This window comes from Sapajus apella, unplaced genomic scaffold (assembly GCF_009761245.1).
Source record: "Sapajus apella isolate SASKATOON/1434 unplaced genomic scaffold, GSC_monkey_1.0 scaffold36, whole genome shotgun sequence".
NCBI lineage: Eukaryota > Metazoa > Chordata > Mammalia > Primates > Cebidae > Sapajus > Sapajus apella.
Window position 1 is genome coordinate 9,235,836 of NW_022436976.1, and position 27,242 is coordinate 9,263,077.

General features: G+C 34.4%; 1 protein-coding gene and 1 non-coding gene across 3 annotated transcripts in view; one reads left to right on the plus strand and one right to left on the minus strand.

Annotated features, from left to right (window-relative positions):
* PIGK (phosphatidylinositol glycan anchor biosynthesis class K) overlaps nucleotides 1-27,242 on the plus strand; it is a 120,057-nt gene that overhangs the window by 47,478 nt on the left and 45,337 nt on the right. Inside the window, exons 4-10 of one of the 2 annotated variants that reach the window (XM_032296563.1) lie at nucleotides 141-276; nucleotides 2,691-2,802; nucleotides 5,632-5,728; nucleotides 6,138-6,255; nucleotides 6,454-6,564; nucleotides 13,051-13,223; nucleotides 24,323-24,356. In XM_032296563.1, the coding sequence (XP_032152454.1) occupies nucleotides 141-276; nucleotides 2,691-2,802; nucleotides 5,632-5,728; nucleotides 6,138-6,255; nucleotides 6,454-6,564; nucleotides 13,051-13,223; nucleotides 24,323-24,341 (766 nt within the window). In that variant the 3' untranslated portion in view covers nucleotides 24,342-24,356. Of the gene's footprint in view, nucleotides 1-140; nucleotides 277-2,690; nucleotides 2,803-5,631; nucleotides 5,729-6,137; nucleotides 6,256-6,453; nucleotides 6,565-13,050; nucleotides 13,224-24,322; nucleotides 24,357-27,242 lie in introns of those variants that run through there. The other variant, XM_032296562.1, reaches the window with a different exon arrangement.
* On the minus strand, nucleotides 8,460-8,567 carry LOC116564175. The gene has a single exon (XR_004274766.1). It is a non-coding gene; the product is annotated as a U6 spliceosomal RNA (small nuclear RNA).

Genomic DNA, 27,242 nt, shown 5'->3' on the forward strand with positions numbered 1-27,242 from the left:
TGAAAATTAATTATTTTTTAAGGAGGAGTAAAATGAACACAATTGCTACATGATATAAATAAATTTGTGTTTAACTTTTTCCTTTTATCTAAATTGTATATTTACTGGAGTTTTTTGTTTGTTTGTTGTTTTTTTTCTAGTCACATTGTCCTAATGCTTGCAGATGATATGGCCTGTAATCCTAGAAATCCCAAACCAGCTACAGTGTTTAGTCACAAGAACATGGAACTAAATGTGTATGGAGATGATGTGGAAGTGGATTATAGAAGTTATGAGGTAAATTGTTTAATCTAGCCACATTTTTGAAATGGCATTGTTACTTTTAAGCTCTAAAACAATGGCAGAATAAAATTGTCTTATTATTTTTCTTTAAACTTAATTGTCACTTAAGCCTTGATGTAACTGTCTCTCGAGTTCATATTAAGGCAGTGATGCATAGGAAAAATATTAAAACATGAACATTTTACATTTGTATCTAGGACAGAAAAACTATATTGGCTTCAATGTTAGAGTATTATAGTGAGGTTTCATGTGTCAATTTTTTTAACGATAAATGTATTTCATAGGAAACATTTTTCATATTTAACCTAAAATTTTAAGTTTATTAGTTTTAGTAATTGTATTAATTGTGGAAAAACTATAGTGACTAACAACTCACCATATTTTCATTGCTTAGAAATAACCACTTTCAGTATGCTTCCAGTGTTTTTTATGAATATGTGATTAGAAATAAAAATGTAAATGTAAAAAACTGGTATTACACTGTATTTTGTCCCTTTGAAACTTTATTTTTAATTTAATAGATTGTGAATATGCTTAATATTTGAAGTCCTCTTTTATGAAGTCTTTTTAGATAATCCTTCCCCTTTTACCAAGCCTACCAAAAGTAAGACAATTTCCTGTGTGTTCCCAGACTGCTTTTGAAGCAATTTTAAAAGTCTACCTATCTCCTCCTAGACTGTCAGCTAGGAGGGCCTATATCTTAGGTATCGTATAGCTGGCAAGTACCTGTAGCCTGTATTAGGGGCTCAAAAATGTTGGCTCATTGAATTAAATATGTGTTTCACTTTTTACTTGTTTATTTAGTCATCTTAAAATATAGCCCCCAAATTTTCCTTCCTTGTTGGCCAATAAGAAGTCCTATTAAAACAATGAGCATTTTGCTGTCTTGCAGGAAAAATGTAAATCAGTTTACACACACACAAATGTGTATACATATAATTCATATACTTATGTTCTAGGGAATAGTTGAACAAGAAAACTGGATAGATTTTCTACTTTTTAAATGTAGATATGCATAATATATGACTCAGCTGTTGGCTTTAAATCAGTGTTTTACTCTCTACAACTTTAAATATGCCTTCAAAGAATCCTAGAGGGATAGAAATTCTAGATTGGAAAATCTAGTTTAAAGTGTTATGAAGTTTTTACATGTTGAAGATACCACTAACAAAATCTAAGAAACAAAGTGCATTCAAAAATTAATTATATGTAATTTTGGGGAAATAAATGAATTTTTTTTTTCAACCTTTATTTTAAATGCAGCGGATACGTGTGCAGGTTTGTTACAAAGGTATATTGTGTGATGCTGATGTTTGGGGTATGATTGAGCCTGTGATCCAAGTAATGAACATGGAACTATTTTATTTCATGGTTAATCTATAGTTGACTAAGTAGTTGTACAAATTAGCTGCAATAATGTAGCTGAATTTATTTAAAAATTCTTATATTTTATATCTTCCCACAGAATTGCCTGTGCAGAGAGATTAATAATTTTTATTTTTTAGAGCTGGAGTTTTGCTCTGTCACCCAGGCAGGAGTATAGTGGCCCTATCATAGCTCACTGTAGCCTTGAACTCCTGGGCTCAAGTGATCCTCCTGCCTCAGCCTCCTGAATAGCAGGGACTACAGGTGTGTACCACCATGCCTGGCTAATTTATTTTATTTTTCCAGAGAGGGGGTCTTAACTATGTTATTCAGGCTGTTTTTGAACACTTGGCCTCAAGTGAGCCTCCTGCCTCAGCCTCCTGAGTAGTTGGAATTACATGTATGAGCCATCATGCCTGGCCAGATTAATAATTTTGCACCTTTTTAGTAGTTTTTAAAGGCAGCACTTCACATAGCATTTAAGGTTTTAAATTTAGAACTTATTTTTCTCCAAGGTAGTTTTACTTTGCTTTTTTTTTTTTTTCCTTAAGAGACATAGTCTTGCTTTCTTGCCCAGACTGGAGTGCAGTGGTGAACTTCTGGGCTCAAATGATCCTTCCGCCTCAGCCTCCTTAGTAGCTAGCATTACAGGAGTGTGCTACCATGCCTGACTACTTTAAACATTTTTTGTGTTTGTGTAGAAATGGGGTCTCGCTATTTTGCCTAGGCTGATCTTGATCTCCTGCCCACAAGCAATCCTCTTGCCTTGGCCTCACAAAGTACTGAGTGTATAGGCATGAGCCATCATGCTCTGCCTTCTTTGTTAGTTTTTAGTACTTTTAAATATAGTAACAAAGTTACTTGGAGGTATATGTTTAAAAGAATATATTTTAATTGAGTTATATAAGTTTTGGGTGTTTTATTTTCAGTTGATGCTGAGTAATATATAGCAAAAGAAGAAGGAACATTTTTGAAAGTAAAAAATAATTTGTCAAGATTTCCCAGGTTTTATTTCATCTGATTTTTCTTTTTTTCCCCTCCAGGTAACTGTGGAGAATTTTTTAAGGGTATTAACTGGGAGGATCCCACCTAGTACTCCTCGGTCGAAACGTCTTCTTTCTGATGATAGAAGCAATATTCTAATTTATATGACAGGTAATCTCGTAATTTAGATATTTTATATTAGAATATATTAAAACTCTTGGAAAAGAAATCCACATGGAAAGAAATTTAAACACATGAAATGAGTTTTGGTTACAATGGTTTCTCATGTGGTTATATTTTCCATGATTTAGAACTATTTGAAATGATATTTGAAAACAGTATAACATTTTGTGCTGTTCCCTATCTCTATATTTTTTTACTATTGACTTGGTAAACTTTAGCACCTTTTGCTTGGTGTACTGCTATATAGCATCCTTCAGTTTTGTTCTCCTGTTAATCATCCTGTGAAAGTGTCTAACAAGAATTGCAAACCTTTCCCTCTTCTGCTTAAAACTTTATAGTGGTTTTCCACCTCAAATTTTGCTGTACATAAAGATTACCTGACTGCAGATACTTAGGCCTTATTTTAGAATTGTTATTCAGTTTTCGTCTGGGCTGGGATTCATGAAATTGCATTGTGGATATACTCCTCAGATATGAGATACAGTAGTCCTTTGATTATACTTTGAGGAATATTAGAGATAATGTGTACCATAATACAACATACTTATCATATATATAACACATAATAATATAATGATTTAGCTATATTATTTAATTTCAGTCTTAGTCTTAATACTTTTCAAAATTCTCTTCCAAGTTGACTCTTCTGTCCTTCAAACATTTGTTTAGGCTCTTGCATTTGCTTATGACACCTTTTCAGTCCACTTTGCCTGCTTGATTATTCCAAATCTTTTTAGTTTTAACTCAGAGTCACTTCCTTCCATGAATGTCCTTTCTAAGTCTAGGATGACTGATGTTTCCAATTACCTGGGACAGTTGTAGTTTACACCTGTTGTCTTGTGTTATTATTAATAGTTTCTGCTTTCTCCTTCAGAATAGGTATGAATAACGTAGCTTATATTTTTCCTATCCAACGATATTTCTCTTCTCCTAGGCTGGTCTGGACTTTCCTCTGTGCACTCCCGTGTTAATTTTTAGTTTCTTTCATAGCATTTAACTTATTATTACTTTATTGTTTGGGTATCTGTTGCCTTCACTGTATTTTGAATTCCAGGATGTCATTGACTATATATTTCTTGCCTTTTTAAATCACCAGTTGCCTGTCTTATAGTATTCAGTAAATGTGAATGTTAATCAAAATATCTTCTATAAATTGTTTGGACGGCATTCCATTCAACTGATGATAAAACAGGTGCGGAATGATTCTTAGGTATCACATGGCAAGATAGTTAATGATGCCTACTTAGTGGCTTTTCTCTATCATGTTGCATTTATAACTTTCAAGACTCAATTTATAAACTTTATAAATTAACTCAATAGAGTTAATGAAGTTAGAAAAAAATTTATTTTACTTTGTCTGAAAATTACAAGGAATTTTCAAGCTTTTGTGGCAAGGTGAAGTGCAGTTTTGTAGCTTAGTTTTATTTGATGTACTAAACTAAAGGATTTATTATTGTTATTTTTTTTGTTTGCTTCCCAATTCTTTTGGTACTCTTTCAGGATAACTGCAGGCTTGGAACAAATTCCAGTAGTTAAGATAGGATTTGATAAACTATGGCCTGTGAACTGGCTGCCTGTTTTGGAAGTTTTATTGGAACACAGTTGCATCCATTTTGTTTATAGTTTCTATGACTGCTTCCATGCTACAACAGCAGAATTCAGTATTTGTAATAGAAACCATATAGCTCTCAAGCCTAAAATATTTGCTACCTGATCTTTTAGGGAAGAAGGTTGCCAGTGCCTGTAAACGAATAAAAGGGTTGATAATTATGATTATATGATAATATTTATGGATGCATAGTATACATCAGGCAATATTCTAAATCATTGTGTGTATTAACTCATTTCATCCTCACGTCAGCCGATTGACTTCGGTGCTGATATTCTGGGTTGCCATATGTGATTGTGTGGGTTGTAGTGCACCCAAGCATCCGGTCAGGAGATTAAGTGGGAACTGAAATCTAGTATGTGCTTACACTTACTAAGCAATCTGCCCTGCCACAGGTTATATTCTAATGGGAGGGAGGAGTACTTTTATCTTCCACAAAGGCATAGTCAACTAACTACTTGTAAGTTCGCAGTGCTGTATATATGTCGGGGGAGGGTGGGGAGACTAGTTTTGGTTTCTTTTTTTTTCCTTACTTTCATGCCCAATGGAAGGTACCTTTTAAAAATCTCCACAAAGGAGCTGTATAAGTAAGATAATGATAGTGTTGTGGATACATTTCTCACTTTATGGCTGAGGAAACAGGCCTAGAAAGATTAAATTATTTTCCTAAACTAACATGGCATAGCTACCATTTGAATCCAGACAGCCTGCCTCTAGATTGCATACAAATAGCACAATCTTCTGGCCCACTTTTTGTAGTAAAAATGTCAGTTTTTAGTAAGAACTGCACTTGTTAGTAGTAATATCATTCTAAGTATACATTGTAAATAGTACTAGTATACCAGGGGACTAGCTAGTGTCTTCAGCTTCTTTCTTATCAAAACTATTTGCCTGGTATTTGCAACATTTTTATGAATGGAAGTTCATTTTTGATAAAGATGGAGCCAGTGGAAGAGCATAAATATAGGTTTCTGGAATTGATTGTTAGAAACACTCTAAAACATATTATATCTGCTATTTTTTATATAGTCTATCATTCTCTTTTTAATTGGCATAGTAGAAAATTTGTTTTCATAGTATATATTTTAGAGTATAAAATAACAAGTGATGTTAAAATGTTGCAATGAATGAAGTAAATGTATATATCTAGATGTATGCAGTTTGCATTAAAATATAGATCTATTGATCTTTTTTACTCTTTATACAAGGACATGGTGGAAATGGTTTCTTAAAATTTCAAGATTCTGAAGAAATTACCAACATAGAACTTGCAGATGCTTTTGAACAAATGTGGCAGAAAAGACGGTAATTAGCAAATGGCTTATTTTCATAAGTTATATTCATACCTAATTTTCACATGGTTAGTAGGTTTCTAGTTTTTATTTTATAAGATTTTTTACTTATTTTGACAATGTCTTTGACCCTTTTAAATTTACATTTGTTATTTCCACTGAACTAGGTTGTTTTTCAAAGAAAAACTAAGTTATTCTATAACATGAAGTAGTTAACCTTTTAAGATTCCCATCTCTTGGACAAATGTATACCTTTAACTTTTTCTAAGGTCAAATTTCTGTTGGAAATTCTGCTGAAAACTTTTAGCTAATGAAGTGACTAAGATATGACTTAAACGTCTTATGAAAGTGTTGTAGAAATATTAGTTAGTGTATGATTTACAGCGTGATTCTTGTCAAAGATGTTATCACTTTTCTTTCAGCTACAATGAGCTACTGTTTATTATTGATACTTGCCAAGGAGCATCCATGTATGAGCGATTTTATTCTCCTAACATAATGGCTCTAGCTAGTAGCCAAGTGGGAGAAGATTCACTCTCGGTATGTGCATTTTCCCCATTTGTAAACTGTGTCTTTGGAATGTGCAGCTATTTCTGAAACCAATGAAATGCTTCAAATGCTTTATGAATCTATCTGTTCTTTCTTAGACTAACACATTAGAAGGAAATTTTGGTTACATTTAAAACATTTTGTTATAATGATAGTGTTAGACAAATACTTTTTTTCCCCTTTTCATAGCATCAGCCTGATCCTGCAATTGGAGTCCATCTTATGGATAGATACACATTTTATGTCTTGGAATTTTTGGAAGAAATTAACCCAGCTAGCCAAACTAACATGAATGACCTTGTAAGTATTCACTTGATTTGATTATAGCACATAGGTATGCTAACCTTAATGTGAAAAGAAGTGTATTATTCTCTGTACTACTAGAGGGTACTGTTTTATGTGTTGAATTATAGCTTTTAATACTATTTGCTATCTACCTTCTACCTTTATATTAGTATCTCTCTCTCTCTCTACAAGAGGCCTGAAGTATGTTACTGTTTTCCTTCATTTACTCATTTTCTTTGCCTTACCAGAAATGTACTTTTTTTTAGGTTCACCTTTTGAAATTCTATGTGTTTTTCAGGGGCCACCTCAGATACAATCTCCTGAACAAGATTGTGTCTCGTTCAGGAAGTCTCCCTGAATTCTTCTATGTGGGAATTTCCTGTTTTTTTTTTTTTTTTAGAGCCTCCATAGACCTATATTTCTCATTTGTAACATTTACCACAGTCTGTCATTTATTTACCTTAGTAATTGAATGTAAGTCTTTCTCACTGAATGGGAAGCTCCTGGAAAAGAGAGACCTTTTCTTACACATTTTTGTGGGCCCTACAATTTATAGTAAAGTCTTTTCACATGACTTGTTGGATTTAGTTTAGATTTTTTCCTGAGTTTTTTTGTGCTGATTCTTTTTAATTAAATGTACTTTGAGGTTGTTGTTGAAAGTAGGCATAACAAAAAGCCTGAAACAACAATTCTAGACTGGATAATTTATTGTGTGTCAGTAACTTTCATTCTTTTCATTAATTTATAGTCTGTTTATTCTTGCACTGACATTTCTTGAGTATTTGCTAAGTGCCAAGCACTGGCTGTTCCTAATGAAAGAGGCAGATGCCATTCCTGCCTTCATGGGACTTAGAGTGAAGGGGAGACTGAGTAAACAGGGCTCTGCCCTCTAGCACTTCAGTCAAAAGCTTTGTATTGATCTTTTTAATCATATATAAATCTTTTAGGTAAGTTGTCATTTATTAAAGGGGCTTTACTGTAAGATTCTGAAGGCTACTGCTATAGGTTGTGAACTTTGATAAAGCTACTGTATTAGTCCATCTTCATACTGCTATGAAGAAATACCTGGGACTGAGTAATTTATAAAGAAAAAGAGGGTTAATGGACTCACAGTTCCAAATGGCTGGGAAGGCCTCATAATCATGGCAGAAGGTGAAGGAGGAGCAAATGCACGTCTTACATGGAGGCAGGCAAGAGAACATATGCAGGGGACCTGCCCTTTATAAAACCATCAGATCTCGTGAGAACTCACTCACTATCATGAGAATAGCATGAGGGTAACTGCCCCAGGATTAAATTACATCCCACTGGGTCCCTCCCATGATGTGGGAATTATGGGACCTACAATTCAAGATGATACTTGAGTGAGGACAGAGCCAAATTATATCATTCTTTCTCTGGCCCCTCCCAAATTTCATGTTCTCACATTTCAAAACCAATTGTGCCATCCCAACAGTCCCCCAAAGTCTTAACTCATTTCAGCATTAATTCGAAAGTCCACAGTCCAAAGTCTCTTCTGAGACAAGACAAGTCCATTCTGCCTATGAGCCTGCAAAATCAAAAGCAAGTTAGTTACTTCCTAGATACAACGGGGGTACAGGCATTGGGTAAATACACCTGTTCCACTTGGGAGAAATTGGCCAAAATGAAGGCGCTACAGGCCCCATGCAAGTCAGAAATCCAATAGGGCAGTCATTAAACCTTAAGGTTCGAAAATGATCTCCTTTTCAGAGGAGGTGTGCCCATGGCCTTGGGTAGCTCTGCCCCTGTGTCTTTGCAGAGTACAGCCTGCCTCCTGGCTGCTTTCATGGGCTAGCGTGGAGAGTGTGTGGCTTTTCCAGGTACACAGTGCAAGCTGTCAGTGGAGCTACCATTCTAGGGTCTAGAGGACAGTGGCCCTGTTCTTTTTTTTAAATATGGAACGCTTCATGAATTTGCGTGTCATCCTTGCGCAGGGGCCATGCTAAATCTTCTCTGTATCGTTCCAATTTTAGTATATGTGCTGCCGAAGCAAGCACGGCCCTGTTCTTATAGCTCCACTAGGCAGTGCCCCAGTGGGGACTCTGTTTGGAGCCTCCAACCCCACATTTTCCTTTTGCATTGCCCTAGCAGAGGCTCTCCACGAGGGCTCTGCCCCTGCAGCAAACATCTGCCTGGACATCAAGGCATTTCCATACATCCTCTGAAAGCTAGGTGGGGGTTCCCAAACCTCAATTCTTGATTTCTGTGTGCCTGCAGGCTTAACACCACATTTAAGCTCCCAAGGCTTGGGGCTTGCACCCCCTGAAGCTGTGGGCCAAGATGTACCTTGGCCCATTTTAGCCACCGTTGGAATGGCTGGGACACAGGACACCAAGTCCTTAGGCTGCACAGTGCAGGGAGTCCTGGGCCCAGCCCACAAACTAATTTTTTTCTTCTAGGCTTCAGGGCCTATGATGGGAGGGGCTGCTGTAAAGGTCTCTGACATACTCTGGAGACATTTTCCCCTTTGTCTTGGTGATTAAAGTTTGGCTCCTTGTATTTGTCTTCTCATTACTTATGCAAATTTTTGTAGCAGGCTTGAATTTCTCCTCAGAAAATGAGTTTTTATTTTTTATTGCATTGTCAGGATGCAAATTTTCTGAACTTTAATGTTCTGGTTCCCTTTTAAATATAAGGTCCAATTGCAAACCATATCTTTGTGAATACATAAACTTGAATGCTTTTAACAGCACCCAAGTCTCCTCTTCAATGCTTTGTTGCTCAGAAATTTCTTCCACCAGATATCCTATATTATCTCTCTCAATTTCAAAGTTCCACAGATCTCTAGGGCAGGGGCAAAATCCTGCCAGTCTCTTTGCTACAGCATAGCAAGAATCACCTTTGCTCCAGTTCCTAGTAGTTCTTATCTCCATCTGAGACCACCTCAGCCTGGACTTTTTGGTTAAAACCATTCAACAAGTCTCTGGGAAGCTCCAAACTTTTTCACATCTTCATCTTTTCTGAGCCCTCCATACTCAGAGGTTCCAGCCTCTGCCTGTTACCCAGTACCAAAGTCACTTCCGCATTTTTAGGTCCCTCTCTCCCTCTCTCTCTCTCTCTCTCTCTCTCTCTCTCACAGGCAGAGGCTGCAGTGAGCTGAGATTGCACCACTTACACTCCAGCCTGGGTGACAAAGTGAAACTCTGTCTCAAAACAAACAGAGAAACAAATAAAACAACAACAAAAAAGAGATTTAATGGACTCATAGTTCCACAGGGCTGGGGAGGCCTTACAACAATTGTGGAAGGCCTAATAGGAGGCACTAGGGCACATCTTACATAAGAGAGCATGTACAGGGGTTGTTATACAACCATCAGCTCTTGTGAGACTTATTCACTGTCACAAGAACAGCATGGGAAAGATTTACCCCCATGATTAAGTTACCTCCTACTGAGTCCCTCCCATAACATGTGGGAATTATGGGAGCTGCAATTCAAGATGAGAATTGGGTGGAGACACAGCCAAACCATATCAGCTACTTTCTAACTTCCTTTTGAAGATTAAATATTTTAATGTTTATTAAATCTTCATATGAATTTGAATGTTAAAACTTATGATAATGCACCATTAACTGTAAAAAAAATTAGTGTCACCTAGTTCCAATTACTTTAATTTAAAAATTTATTGTCATTTTTGGATTATACATTGTATATTTTATGTAAGGCACAATGTGCTGTCTCGAAAGTATAAATATATGTACCTTGCACATTGAATGTCTAATGGGTATTTAAAAAATACTTCTATTGAAATTATAGAGGAAAGATTGAGGAAACTAATTTTTGTATTGCTCATAACTGCTATTTAGTTTTTAATAAACGTTCCTCACTTGTCTCATCTTACCCTAACACCTTTATTTTTAAAATTTAATGATGACTATTGTAATCTTAATAGGAATGATTCATTTTCTGGCAGTTTGCTAGGGCAGTGACTTAACCTATCTCTAGCTCAATTGTGTAATAATATCTGTTTTCTATTAGAGTATATGTATATAGTAAAATTTGTTGAGTGTCAGCTGTATTCACAGTACTATCTATGTTAGTTACTTTAGGAGTAGGAAAATTCGAAGACCTGGTGCTGAGCCCCTTGAAAGTTTCTAGTGTCATTGGTAACAATTGAAGAGCATATTTATAAAGCATTATTTGTTATGTGAAATGTCTGGACACTCCAGGTAATTGTTTTTCCTTTGTGAACATATAACCTATATCTTTATTATACTTTGAGTATTGCACTGTAATTGTTTATATTTACGATGTTTCCTCAAGGCTTTGAGTTTCTTGAATAAGGGGTGTAGGGACCTTATTCTTGAATAAGAGGTGTAGGACTATATTCATCTTACACTTCACAGAGCTTAATTATAGTACCTGGTTTATTTGTAGATGTTCATTGAATATCTGCTAAATGAATGAAAGGACATGACAACAAATGCACATCTGTATGGCTCCTTTAAATATAGTGAGATTAGTGATAATTTTTTCTTGGAGAAGGTAAGTACAGGTTTTAAGGAAGAGAAGATGTATAGCATACTCTGTGGAAATAGAATACCCACAGACACACAGAAGAAGTTGGAATAATAGATGATCTTTATCTTTGATAATAGCTTGAAGGAAGGATGGTTTGAAGGAAGAGAAGTATAGCAAACTAGGGAAGTATAACAGTGCACACACACAGAAGTTGGAATAATAGATGATTCTTATCTTGATAATGGCCTGGCTAGAGTGTGGACATTCTGTAACTGAAGAAGATTATTGAAAATGTAAACTGAGTACTATGAGACCTGTGGGTCATTGTGTTACTTGAGCTAAGGAAATCGGACTGATACGATAAAAGTTCTTAAAGGAGTGACTTCATAATAAGGGGAAGCATGTTTATTTTGGCAGCAAAGAATAAGATAATTTTATTCAGTGTTTCCCAGGCCCATTTGACTATACTATATGTTTTCTTCTGCTGGTACCTAAGAAAGCCCATCAAGTTGCTCATACAGGAATACCCAAGAAGTCTTCAATATTCTTGGGACTTCAATATTAACTCTGCTTATTTTATTTTATCTGTCACTTTTTTCTCCAATCTTCTGTTATTCCTGTTTGGCATTTTATTTTTTTCCCATTTAATTTATATCCTGAGTTCTTCTTTGTGTTTTCTTGTACTGCTTTCCTGAATAGGGATGACAAGGATTGCTGGCAGTGTGGTATTAGGTAAATTACTTAATCTCTTTGAACCTTAGTTTGAAGTGGAGATATAACTTTTGTATACCTCAGAGTTATTGGTAGGCTTAAATGAGAATATCTGCAAATTGCTTAGCACAGTTACTGGAACACTGTTTTACAAGTTGTATCTGCTCTATTCTTCTCCACCTTTCTGCCTTCATATTGATGATTGCCAGTGCAGACAGTCTTATCTCCACAGGTGGATAGGTGCTGTGTGCCTGGACCCTTCCTGACAGGCCTGTATTATTTTTCTTCATATTTCTTGAGCTTCAGCCAAACTAAATCATTTGCTTTACACATCTCTGTAACTGCTCTTTTATTAGGAATGCTCTTATTTCCCACCAGTAAGTTCTCATTTTCCTTCAAAAAATAGCTTTAATTTCACTTTTATTTTTTTTTATCCTCAAACTGTAAGAAGTTTATCCTTTTCTGAAGTGGGACTTGATATCATTTTTTTCTACCTTGTTATGTTTATTCACCTCTAACTAGACTTAAATCCTTGAGGACAGGATCATGTCTTATCAGTCTTTGCATTCTCTATGGAAAGTAACAGTCTGAATTCTATGTAATAAACACTTTTTATGTTTTGCTGAGTGAATGAATATATGTCTGTCCTTGATAATTCACTAACCTGGAATATCAGTGATAAGATTAACACAAAAATTATTGTGACGTCTGTTTTACAGTGAAGTTTTGGTTTTTCAGATTGTTTTCTTTGGAGCACTGGAGTCTTTGTAGAGGTGGGTTGGGTTTATTTTCATCAAATATTACACTAAGAAAGTGCTTTGATATATCAAATGCTACGTAGGAGTACAACAGAGAGCAAGAGGATATGCAGAAGAGAGGCTGTGCTTCAACCTCCTGAAATCCAGAGCAACTCCACTTAAATGTTTTCTTCATTTAAAAAACATTTACTGTTTGTATAGTTTTTTTTTTACATGCATTTTTAAAGGTAAACTACTTTATTAGAAATAAGTAATGGTCAGTTAATAGCTACTTTCTTGAAATATATAATAGCATATGTTGTTAACCATGAAACTTTGTTATTTGTGATTGTCTGTTGCTGTCTAATAAAAAAAAATCCTAATGTCTGTATAGTTTTTTTTAAATGCCAAGCATTATGATAGGAATGAAACTTTAAGCTCTTTAGAATGCATGACTTCTTCAGGTTGGGAGAGTTTTAAAAACACACTATAGTTTACTGTATTATGTCATTGGATTTAATAAATGTTACATGTCTGTGGATGCATGCATTTATCATTATGTATTTTTTCAGTTTCAGGTGTGTCCCAAAAGTCTGTGTGTGTCTACTCCTGGACATCGGACTGATCTTTTTCAGAGGGATCCTAAAAATGTACTGATAACTGATTTCTTTGGAAGTGTACGGAAAGTGGAAATTACAACAGAGACTATTAATTTGCAACAGGATTCAGAAATCATGGAAAGCAGGTATTCATCTTAAACCATTATTTGAATAGCATACTAGTCTCACAATTTGTTCATTTTATGAAACTATATTAAGAGGCAAAAGTTGGTGTTTGTAAGTAAATTGCATATTTATACCCAGTCTTCACTTTATGTAGGCTGTATGCTTTTCAGATTTATAGGCAAAAACTACAAATATTCGTGGAAACTAAGATCATCATTAGGATTATGTTGGAGCGCCAAAATACAATCTTGGTGGTAGTTCAATTTGAGACTTGCCTAAAAGGCCTAAAACTTTCCCCGTAACTGGCTATCCCAGAGCCATCATTTTCTGTTAGGCCTCCTGGTAATTCATCAGGGAAAGGAATGAGAAGTGTAAGCCAGGTACTGCCTTGGGGAGTGAATTGTGTGTGAGTGAGTATGGACATTTGTAAGAGAGAAGAAGTTAAGACACAATAGTTCACTTGGGGTAAGTGGATTTTAGAAATACTTATAATCTGTTTTATTTTCTCTGTAATCATTTTTAAAGCTAAACTACTTTATTAGAAATAAATAATGGGGTCAGTTAATAGCAACTTTCTTGAAATATGTAATAGCATATGTTGTTAGCCATGAAACTCTGTTGTGATTGTCTGTGGCTATTAGAAACTCACACTACAGGGAACTTTTTGGGATTACAAAATGGCACTATATACAATTTTTTTTTTGAGACAGAGTCTCACTCTGTAGCCTAGACTGGAGTGCAGTGGCACAATCTCTGCTCACTGCAACCTCCGCCTCCCAGATTCAAGGGATTCTCCTGCCTCAGCCTCCCGAGTAGCTGAGACTACAGGTGCATGCACCACGCATGGCTAATTCTTTGTAATTTTAGTAGAGACAGGGTTTCACCATGTTAGTCAGTTTTGAAAATTTCAAAGATTTGTAATTGAGCTTGTGAATTGTTGTAGGAATAAATTCAAACATTGGCACAAGATGCTTTTCTTTGATTCTAGTTATAACAGTTTCTTATTTTTTATTGATATATAATATTTGTACATATTTTGGGGTACATGTGATATTTTGATACCTGTGTACAATGCTTAATGATCAAATCAGGGTAACTGGGATATCCATCATCTCAAACATTTGTCTTTTCTTTATGTTGGGTTCCTTACTATCATTTTCTAGATATTTAGAAATAGACTTTAAATTGTTAACAATGATTTCCCTACTGTACTATCAAATACTAGAACTTATGTCTTTCATCTAACTGTATTTTTATATCCCTTAACCAACTTCTCTTCACTCTTCTCCCAAACACTTTTCCTACCCAGCCTCTGGTAATCACCATTCTACTCTCTACCTTGTTGACATCCACTCGTTTTGCTCTCACATATGAATGGGAACATGTGATGTTTGTCTTTCTGTGCCTGGCATATTTCACTTAACAATAACTTCCAGTTCCATCCATGTTGTTGCAAATAACAAGATTTTACTTTATTTTTTTTTATAGCTGAATAACATTTTATTGTGTATATAAGTAATTTTCATTATCCATTCATTTGTTGATAGACACACCCTGATTCCATATCTTGGCTATTGTGAATACTGCTGCAATAAACATGGGAGTGCAGAGAATGCTTCAGTAACACTGATTTCCTTTCTTCTGGATATGTTGCTAGATGTAGGATTGCTGGATTGTGTGGTAGTTTTATTTTTAATTTTTTGAGCAACCTCCTTACAGTTTTCTATAATGACTGTACTATTTTGCATTCCCACCAACAGTGTATAAGTGTTCCCTTTCTCCATATCCTTGCCTGCTTTGTTATTTTATGGTCTTTTAAATAATCTGACTGAGATGAGATGATACCTTGCAGTTTGGATTTGCATTTCCTTGATGTATTAGCAATTTTCAGCATTTTTTCATATATCTGTTTTCTTTTGTGAAATGTCTATTCACATCATTTGCCCATTTTATAACTGGACTTTTTTTTTTTTTTCTTTTTGCTATTGTTTCGGATTCCTTATATATTCTGGTTATTAATTGCTTATCAGATGGATAAATTGCAAATATTTTCTCTCATTCTGTATGTTGTCTTTTTACTTTGAAGATTGTTTCCTTTGCTATGCAGTGCTATGCAGAAGCTTTTTAGCTTGATGTAATTTCATTTATCTATTTTTGCTTTTGTTGCCTATGACTTTAAGGTTTTACCTAAAAAATTTCTGCCAAGAATAATGTCCTGGAATGTTTCCTCAGTGTTTTCGTTTTAGTAGTGCTTATTTGGGTAGTATGGACATTTTAACAATGTTATTTCTTGCAATCCATGAGCATGGGATATCTTTCCACTTTTTGTGTCTTCAATTTATTTCATCAGCTTTGTATAATTTTTCCTGTAGAGATCTTTCACTTTGGTAAAATTTATTCCTAGGTATTTTTATCTTTGGTAGGTATTGTAAGTGATTGCTTTCTTGATGCCTTTTTCAGATTGATCACTGTTGGATAAAAATGCTACTGATTTCCATATGTTGATTTTGTATCCTAAAACTTTACTGAATTTATCAGTTCTAAGAATTTTTTGTTGGACTCTTTAGGTTTTTTTAAACAGAAGATCATGTCTGCACCCAAAGATAATTTGATTTCTTCCTTTCCAATTTGGACACTCTTTATTTCTTTCTCTTGCCTAATTACTCTGGCTCAGACTTCCAGTACTATGTTGGATAGAAGTGATGAGAGTGAACATTCTTATCTTGTTCCAGGTGGTAGTGGAAAGTCATTTGTTCCCCATTAAGTCTGATATTAGCTGTGGGTCTTTATCATGTTGAGATATGTTCTTTCTAATCTAGTTTGTTGAGAGTTTTTATCATGAAGGGATGCTGAATTCTATTGAATGCTTTTTCAGCATCTATTGAAATGATTACATGGATTTTGTCCTTGATTCTGTTGATCATGGATTATATTTATTGATTTGCATATTGAACCATTATTGTATATCTGGGATGAATCCCACTTGATCATGATGGAATAGTCTTTTTTAAATATGCTCTGGAATTCACTTTGCTAGTATTTTGTGGAGGATTTCCTGAGAGATACTGACCTCTAGTTTTTTTTTATGTGTGTGTGTGGTGTCTTTGTCTACCTGCTATTAGTTTTTTAAATATTTCGCAGAATTCAGTAATGAATCCATCAGGTCCTGAGCTTCTCTTTGATGGGAGATTTTTTATTTTTTTAAATACTTTAAGTTCTGTGGTACATGTGCAGATCTTGCAGGATTGTTACATAGGTATACACATGCCATGGTGGTTTGCTGCCTGCACCCTCTGCCCACCCTGTCACCTACCTACATTAGGTATTTCTCCTAATGTTATCTCTCCTCAACCTCCCCATCACCTGCTGTTTTGATCTTATTACTCATTATTGGTCTGTTTAGATTTTCTATTTTTTTCTGGTTCAATGTTGGTAGGTTGTATGTGTCCAGGATCTTATCTGTTTCTTCTAGGTTTTCTAGTTTTTTGGGAGGCATGTACTTGTTCACCATATTGTCTAATGAGCTTTTGTATTTCTGTGGTATCAATTGAAATGTTTTCTATTTTTTTTTTTAGTCTCTAATTTTATTTATTTAGGCTCTTCATCTTTTTCTTAGTCTAACCACTTGTTAATTTTATATTTTAAAAAAACCAACAGTTTGCTTTGTTGATCTTTTGTATATTTTTTTAGTCTCAATTTAATTTCCCCCCCCCTTTTTTTTTTTTTTTTGAGCTAGGGTCTTGCTCTGTTGCTCAGGCTAGTCTGAAACTCCTGGGCTCAAGCAATCCTTTTGCCTCAGCCTCCCACATAACTAGGACCTACAGACATGTACCTCCACACCTGGCTAATTTGTTTTTATTTTTTGTAGAGATGGGGCTCTCCATATGTTGCCTAGGCTGATCTCAAACTCCTGGGCTCAAATCATTCTCCTACCTTGACCTCCCAAAGTTGCTGGGATTACAGGTGTAAGCCACTGCACCCAGTCTGATCCTTATTATTTATTTTCTTCTACTAATTTTGGGTTTGATTTGCTCTTGGTTTTTGAGTTCTTTAAGAGACATAGGTTGTTTATTTGAAATAGTTCTCTTTTTGATGTAGGCATTTATTGCTATAAACTTCCCTTTTAATACTCCTTTTGCTGTATCCCATATTCTGATATGTTGTGTTTGTATTTCATTTGTTTCAAGAAATTTTTAAATTTTCTTCTTAATTTCTCCGTTGACCCATTTATTATTCAGGAGCATGTTATTTAATTTCTATGTATTTGTACAGTTTTCCAAAGTTCCTGTTATTGATTTTTATTTTATTTTTTTTATAGTTAGAAAAGATACTTGAAATGATTTCAGCTGTTTTGAATTTGTTGAGACTTATTTTGTGACCTAACATGGTCTATCGTGATCATGTTTTATGTGCTGATGAGGAAAATGTATAATCTGCAGCAGTTGACTGAAATGTTCTGTAAACATCTATTAGGTCCATTTGGTCTAGAGTATAGTTTAACTCCAATACCTCTTGGTAGATTTTCTGCTTGGATGATCTGTTGTTGAAAGTGGGGCGTTGAAGTCCTATACTATTATTGTATTATAATTTACCTCTTCATTTAGGTCTAATCATATTTATTTTATGTTTGGGTAACACCATAATCGGTACATACATTTTTACTATTATTATATTCTCTTGCTAAATTGACTTTTTTATCATAATATAATGACCTTTTTTGTCTCTTTTTATAGTTTTTGACTTCAAGTCTGTTTTATCTGATATATGCATTGCTACTCATGCTCTTTTTGGTTTTCATTCACATAAAATATCATTTTCCATGTCCTCATTTTTTTTGTCTATCTTTTGTAGGTGAAGTGAGTTTTTTGTAGGTAGCATATAGGTGGGTCTTGTTTTCTAATCCAGTTAGTCATGCCTTTTCATTATGATGTCTTTTAATTGGGGAATTTAGTCAATTTACATTCAGTATTATTATTGATAGGTAAGGGCTTACTGTAGCCATTTTGATATTTGTTTTCTAGTTGTTTTATGACTCCTCTCTTCCTTTCTTGTTTTCTATTTTCTTTTATGGTTATACTATTTTCCCTGGCAGTATGTATTAATTCATTGCCTTTTGTTTTTAGTGTATCTATTATAGGTTTTTGCTTTGTGGTTATCATTAGGTCCATAAAAAACATCCTATGGTTCTAATAAGTTATTTAAAACTGATACTAATGTAATGTCAATCACCAAAAAGAGAAAAGAAGCAAACAAACAAACTGAAACCTGTACACATTAACTCTCTTTTTTCCCTGACATTTTGAATTTTTGATGTCTCGATTTGCATTTTTTTATATTGCTTATCTTGACAAATGGTTTTGTTATATGTTCTAGGAGAATGAAATTTTGGCTCTTAAATTATTTGTATGTATTAGCTCAATAGAAAGAATTGTCAGTGCTGAGGTTGTTATTTAATCAAGGAGAAAGCTATCGGCCAGATACCAAGCACTGTTGACTTAGAGCACCCTCTAGTGTTTATAAATATGTAAATAACGTTTATTTACAATGTTGCTATTTACCAGATGGCTTCATAATTACTAGTGTACTTTATTCAATTAATTTATGAGAATCAGGCTCCCAGTGGTTCAGGAAGTTTTACATAGATGCTACAAATATTATCTAATTGTGTGTAGGTGCTATTTGCATGCAAATATGAATGGCAATCTGAAGTTTATTTAGATTTAAGTATATAATGAGAGATCAGATATCATAAAAACTATTTTATTAAGGAAGTTATAGGCTGGAGTATGTATGCATTTTTTCACATCTTAGGTTAAATTATCAGTACAGTGTTATTAAAATTTACAATAAAAATGCTTTCTACACATATTAGGGAAACAATGGAGTCTGTTGGTTCCAACCGGACAGTTATTCATATTTTATATTTTGTGTAGTACACTAGACTAAAATCAGATGTGATGGAGAACTTTAGTACGTAAAACTGATTGGGAGTACTTGTATGAAATACGAATTGTTTTTATGTCTTCTGAAACTTAGATATGTTAAGATAAAGTTATATAGTTAGTAAAAACGCTTTGTTTCTGCATGTATATAATTGTGTTGTGATTTATTTGCAAGAGCAGATGAGGTAAAATAAGGACTGATTTGTAATAAGGTTTGCTTAGATAACTTGATTTTAAACAGCTTCATCATAGTATACATAGGCTGGCTTTGGATAAGTATGTGCAGACAGATAAATGGTCTTCCCCTTCAAAGAGTTGGGTATTTTAGAATCTGGGTGTAATTCTGTGTCAGCAAATCTTTTACTTGGGTTACCAGTTTTGTCTTTTCTGTATTAGGAGATATCCTCCAGGTTGTGTCTGTAAAAATACTGCACATTTAATGTTACCAAATTCATAGAAGTCTAAATTCTATAGAATTACCTAAGGAAAAACAGAATCTAGGACATTATGAACTCTAAATACTCAGCTTTTATCTTAGTGGGTTAGAAGAAACTTCACCTAGGCTGAATTTTTCCCCCCCTCCACTCCCCTCCTTTTCCTCCTCCTCCCCTCCCTTCCCCTTCTGATATGGTTTGGCTTTGTGTCCCTACCCAAATCTCATCTTGAATTGTACTTCCATAATTCCCATGTATGTGGGAGGGACCTGGTGGGAGATAATTGAATCATGGGGGCAGTTTCCCCCATGTTGTTCTTGTGGTAGTGAATAAGTCTCACAAGATCTGATGGTTTTATCAGGGGTTTCTGCTTTCACTCTCCCTCATTCTCTCTTGCTGCCACCATGTAAAAAGTGCCTTTAACCTTTTGCCATGATTGTGAGGCTTCCTCAGCTATGTGGAAAGGTGAGTCCATTAAACCTACTTTTCTTCCCAGTCTCGGGTATATCTTTATCAGCAGTGTGAAAACGGGCGAATACACCTCCCATCCCTCCCTCCCTCTCTCCCTTCTTTCCCTCCCTTCCCTCACAGGATCTTTCTCTCTTACCTAGGCACAGTCATAGCTCACTGTACCCTTGACCTTGCAGGCTTAGGTGATCCTCCCACCTCAGGCTCCCAAGTAGCTGGGACTACAAGCTCATGCTGCCATGCCTGGCTAATTTTTCTTTAACTTTTTTTTTTTTTTTAAAGGGACAGAGTCTTGCTCTGTCGCCTGGGCTGGAGTGCAATGGCGTGATCTCAGCTCACTGCAACCTCCACCTACTGGGTTCTAGCAATTCTCCTGCCTCAGCCTCCCGAGTACTGGGACTACAAGTGCATGCTGACATGCCCAGCTAAATTTTTGTATATTAGTAGAGACGAAGTTTCACCTTGTTGCCCAGGCTGCTCTTGAACTCCTGAGCTGAGGCAGTCCACCCACCTCTGCCTCCCAAAATGCTAGGATTACAAACGTGAGCCACTGTGCCTGACCTCTTTTACATTTTTTGTAAAGGCAGGGTCTTGCTATGTTACCCAGGCTGATCTAAAATTCCTGGCCTCAAGCAGTCTTCCTGTTCGGGTTTCCCAAAGCACTGGGATTACTGGTATGAGCTATGGTGCCAAACCTCATTTTCTTAGTGATGTCTTTTGAAGGGTAGAAATTTTAATGTTGGTGAAATCCACTTATTTTTTTCTTTATGTTTAGTACCTATTAATGCAAGCAGTCTTTGGCTAACTGAAGGTCATTAAGATTTTCTTGTTTTCGTCTAGAAGTTTTATAGTTTTAGCTTTTATGTGTAGTCTGTGATTCATTTTGAATTAGTTTTTGAGTATGGTGTGAAGGTTTATTCTTTTTCCCATATGACATCCAATTATTCCAGTAACATTTGTTGAAAAAATTACAGATGGCCCCCTACTTACTTACAGTGGTTCTAGTAATCATTTTTGACTTCACAGGGGGTTTATCACAGTATTAAATTCGTTTTCAATTTACAGTTTTTTTTTTTTTTTTGAGACGGAGTTTCACTCTTTTTACCCAGGCTGGAGTGCAATGGCGCGATCTCGGCTCACCGCAACCTCCGCCTCCCGGGTTCAGGCAATTCTCCTGCCTCAACCTCCTGAGTAGCTGGGATTACAGGCACGCGCCACCATTCCCAGCTAATGTTTTGTATTTTTAGTAGAGATGGGGTTTCACCATGTTGACCAGGATGGTCTCCATCTCTTGACCTCATGATCCACCCGCCTCGGCCTCCCAAAGTGCTGGGATTACAGGCTTGAGCCACCGCGCCTGGCAATTTACGGTATTTTTTATTTACAATGAGTATTTTGGGATATAACTCAGTCATAAGTTGAGCAGCATCTGTATTTATTCCTCATTGAATTATGTTGAGCCCTTTATCAAAAAATCATGTTTTGGGGGTCTGTTTCCAGACTTTATTTTGTTGCATTAAAATATTTCCATCTTTATACCAGTATTACACTGTCTTGATTATTGTAGTTTTATAGAAACTTCTGAAATTGTGTGTGTGCATCCTCCAAATTTTTTTTTCATTTTTAAGGTTGTTTTCAGTATTCTGGGTTCTTCGCATTTTCATATAAGTTTATGAATCAGCTTGTAGGTTTCTTTTTTTTTTTTTTTTTTTTTTTTTGAGACGGAGTTTCGCTCTTGTTACCCAGGCTGGAGTGCAATGGCGCGACCTCGGCTCACCGCAACCTCCGCCTCCTGGGTTCAGGCAATTCTCCTGCCTCAGCCTCCTGTGTAGGTTTCTTAAAGTAAAAAATGACAAAGAATAAAAGCCTCCTGGGAGTTTGATTGGGATTGAATTAATTTTACATTTGGACTGTATCACAGCTTAACGATATTGAGTCTCCACAATCCATGAGCATATCTCTACAGTTATTTGGAGCTCATATAATTTCTTTCTATATTGTTTTATTGTAGATGTTTCCTTCACATTTTATTAAATTTATTCCTAAATATTTTGTATGTTATTTTTTTAAAATTACATTTGTTTGTTGTTCAAATACAGAAGTATTACAATTGATTTTTATATTGACTATTTTTCTGAGATCTTACTGATTTGGGGTCAACCTAATTTCAGTCAAAACCCCAGCAGGCTTTTTAATTTTTTATTTTTTGGTAGAGATTGACAAGCTGATTCCAAAATTTTTATGGAAATGTAAAGGATCTACTACAGTATATATTATATTTTTGAATATATGGATTCTAGTCTATTTATAATATTTACTAGAAAATTTAATCAAAAGTTAAATTTACATATTTAGTGGTAACATCTGTTTGAGATTCGAGTAAAATTGATTGTGAAGGATATGAAACTATGGTCATGATTCACTTCAAATTGCTCATAGTAAATTGATATGATTATGAAATTTTATGAACCAAAAATTCACCAAAATGGCTTAAGTAACAGTTGATAGGATTTCTCTTTTACTTTTCTACATGTTACTATGTTTTTCAAAGTGATTAATTTACTCATCAGTATAATTCTGTGTTTTCTTAGAATTTTATTTTGTCATTTATTTTATATTGTTAAATTTTCAGCTGTTACTTTAGTTACTCAAAACCTCATTAAAATGAAATTTCAGAAATGTATTTGATTTATAAAGGCACCAAAACATAATTAAAATATTCATTTTGTCATTTTGCATACATATAAACTTCTTATTGTTATAGTTTCAAAATGTGTTGGTCATGTCATTGGTAGTTTTTTGTTTTTGTTTTTTAGCAGTTTATTTCACTGTCCTATCTGTAATTAACAAAAACATCAATTGAGTTGCTTTATGATTTTTAAGAAATCAGTATATATAAATACTATATCATAATATAGTACCATATCCCTTTGTATTAATAAAACATCTCTAAATATAAATTGGCAAATATGTTTACTAGGAGTAGTAATTTCCAACTAATGTTTATTAATATTTTTAAATATGTCAAAGCAAAGTTAATTTTAATTTAAACACTAGATGGATAGCACCTAAAATTTTAATTGTATAAAATCTACAAACCATATGATATTTATAAAATATTTAGAGTCAAGTCCATTTGGAGTTTTAGAGAATAAAATTTTATATTATATGGAAAAATTATGGGACCTTTAAGGTTCCTTTTAGTTTTTTTATTTATATCTCTTTGACTTGTGACTCCTCTGATCTTCACCCTAATTGTAATATTACTGTTCCACTCCATTAAATTAAATCTTACCATTCTAAATGGTTGACATACTTATTGTCTACTATCTGACATTATAGGGGATATTACAATATAATAATGAAAAACAAAGACATTGGAAAAAATGAGCTCCTAAATTCAGATCCTCTACCCTTTACTAGCTGTGAACCTTGGGCAAACTACTTCTGTTCTCAGTTTCTGTATCTGCAAAATGAGAATAATAACTCTACCTCATATAGTTATTAAAGTAATTTTTATTTTTCTTAGAAAGCACTTAATTCTATGCCTCAAATATAGTAAAGCACTCAGTAAGTGTTAAATATTATTTAGAAAACTTATCACACACATGATACAAATTTATTACTGCTAGAATTCTATTTGTACTACATTTTAACCATTCAGTTGGCTATCAGTTCTGCTTTCAGTAATATAAACTAGTTATTTCATATCTGGAGGATTCTCATTTATAAAAATACTATACAGAATTGTGAAATTGTGTTTTACCAGAAGATGGCAGTAGTATCATATATTTGTACATAGGGAACTGTCTAATTTTTTTAAATGCTGAAGATCAAGGTAGGTTATGCCTTCAAATAAATTATATTTATTTAAAAAATAATTTTGATATTGAATTGTCAGTTTATAAAGGATGGTAAAGATTTCTCTCTATATGTAAATTGTTTTGCTTTAAAAAACCTAACAATATGGAATTTTATCTAAAATAGGTGAATATATCAGATACTCTGGCATATTTTTAGATATTAGTTTCCATATTATTAAATACTTGACCAAGAAATTGAAGGGTCAAAAAAAAATTAAAGTGTGTGTGTGTGTGTGTGAGGATTATTTATTATCAATTAGTAATAAGGCAATCTTTATTTCTAGCTTATCAGTGGGGAAAGTGGATTCCATTTTAAAATGATTATAACAACACTTCAGGATTGTAGTTGTTAGGTAAAACAAGAGGAAAAAGACATTTACATTAATAATATAAATCTGTAATCTCCTTTCAGAAATGTCCATTTTTGTTGAAATAACGTTGTGTTTTGCTATCTAGTTTTCAAATATTCTGCAAGTGAAGTATGGCCAAATTGTTCCCTCCTAGTGCTAGAAGAAACTTTTAAGGCAACATGATCTAGTAGAATGAGCACGAAGATGAATGGACTTGCATTCAAATTTTACTTGGTTTTTTTGGGTACTTGATATGGTTTGGCTCTGTGTCCCTACTCACATCTCATCTGGAATTGTAATACCCAAGGGTTGAGGGAAGGAGGGAGGTGATTGGGTCATGGAGGTGGTTTCTCCCATGCTGTTCTTGTAATAGTGAGTTCTCATAAGATATGATGGTTTTATAAGCTACTGGCATTTCCTCTGCTTGCACTTCTCTTTCCTGCCACTGTGTGAAGGAGGTCCTTGCTTCTCCTTCGCCTTCTGCCATGATTGTAAGTTTCGTAAGGCCTCAGCCATGTGGAAGTACAAGTCAATTAAAACTCTTTCCTTTATAAATTACCCAGCTTGGGTAATTTTATAGCAGTGTGAAAATGGACTAATATAGTACCTTATTTAATCGAAGACTCAGATACTTTATCTGTCATAGGGTGATCTAGTCTCTACCTTTAGAGTTATTTTGAAGATTGAGGGTAGTGTATGTAAAATGAACATACTTTGTCAATGCCTTTAAAAGTGTGCCATCCAAAACTCATCACAGTCACATTGATGTCTTTCCTCCAGTGTAAAAGATACAATGAGCAATACAATACCAAGTGCAAGAGATACAATGAGCAATACAATACTATCTTTATGTGGTGTATGATAGTTCTATTTCTGTAGCTTGATTTGTATTTTTATCAGCCATGCCATCTGTGGCCCATTCTGACAGGAATTATTGTTAGCCTGGCTTTCCCATACTTACCTGTGTATCTGACTTTAAAAAAAACAAGCAAAACAAAACTCGATTTCAGGGTTTATACTTCTTTCTTTGTTTTTGTCTTACCAGTATTAATTCAATATTATAGACTATTAGTCTTTTTCAATACTTATTCTAACATTGCAGTATTAGTGTTGAACTATCTATGGCGCTTACTGTGGGGGGAAAAATGGACCTGGTAAATGATATGGATCTGAGGTCTTTGTTGATGATATCCTTTATGTTGGATACCAATTTTGGGTCACAGCTATTAACTTTATTAGAAAACTGATTTCCCAGGGCTAAAATTTCATGATAAAAATTTTTTGAATAATGCCAAAGTGGACCTAAAAAGTCAAAGTAAGGTTATTTGTGTGAGCTTTCATTACATTAGTATAATAAATATTTTTAAAGTATGTTTTTCTACATATGTTATGGATTATTATGATCAAGAAATTAAAAATTTTTATTTTAAAATTATTTTTCTCATAAAAATAAAGGAAAATCAGGAGACTGAAAAAATTATGTTTCATTTTGGCCATGTCTTGTTAATATAAATAGTAATTATTTATATGACAAAGGGAAACATTTTGTTTCTTCATTGAATAAAAATTTATTGACAGTTTTCTTTTGTGCTATAGGTGACATTAATCAACTGACATTGACTAGCTGTATTACACTTCATCTTTCTCTGCTTTAAATGCATTTATTATATACAAAGTTCTTGTTATACTCAGATTTCCACACTTGGTACTTTCTTTAATTTGATGAAATTGTGACATTATTCTGACAGCACTAAGGGAAGCATGCAGCTCATATTGTATGGAATGCCTTTTCCAATTCCTGACAGCACTAAGGGAAGCATGCAGCTCATATTGTATGGAATGCCTTTTCCAATTCCTTCTTTTTAACTTCAGTATTAAGAGCCATTCTCTGTTCTTTATCTGATGGCATCAGCTTCTAATGTTAATATATTTTAGTATGATTTCCCAAGAAGTATAAAGCAGACAAAATAACGAAATACAAGAGTTCTTAGGATATGATCTCAAAATACCTGACTGACTATGGCACATGATAACTAAGTGTGCTGGCTGAGAATTATATTGTACTACAGTGTGAGTAGTAATGGACTTAATTTGCTTGGCCTGAACTATATTGCCAGCCAGAGATTCAGAAATACTTGGTAAGCAGTTTAAATTTGGTTATATTAAAATTAACATGTCTAATTTTTATAATGTTTATTTCTTTATATCAGGGATGTGTATATTTAGAACATGTATATTGAGAGATGGAGCCAAGAACATAGTATTTTAGATTTCTCTTAGGTGATTTAAAGATTGCATGCTTTATAGCAATTTTTGATACTATTCCTTTAAGGTGCTGAAACAAGTGGTAATGAACTATACAGTGCGACATAAAGTTGTAACTGCTCTAGTTGCTTTGCATAAGCAAGATATTTAAAAGCTTATATCTAACTAAAGGGAAAGCTCTAACTTATGCTTTAAAAAATAAGTGATGTTTCAGACAGATGGAAAAACATTCCATGCTCATGGTTAGGAAGAATTAATAGTGTGAAAATCGCCATACTGCCCAAAGTTATAGATTCAATGCTATCCCCATCAAGCTACCATTGACCTTCTTGACAGAACTGGGAAAAACCGCCTTACACTTCATATGGAACCAAAAAAGACCCACATAGCCAAGATAGTCCTAAGCAAAAAGAGTAAAGATGGAGGTATCATGCTACCTGACTTCAAACTATACTATAAGTCTACAGTAATCAAAGCAGCATGGCACTGGTACCAAAACAGAGATATAGACCAATGGAACAGAACAGAGGCCTCGGAAGCAATACCACATACCTAGAACCATCTGATCTTTGGCAAACCTGACAAAACAAGCAATGGGGAAAGGATTCCCTGTTTAAGGCATTGGGAAAACCAGCTAACCATGTGCAGAAAGCTGAAACTGGACCCATTCCTTACACCTTATACAAAAATTAACTCCAGATGAATTAAAGATTTAAA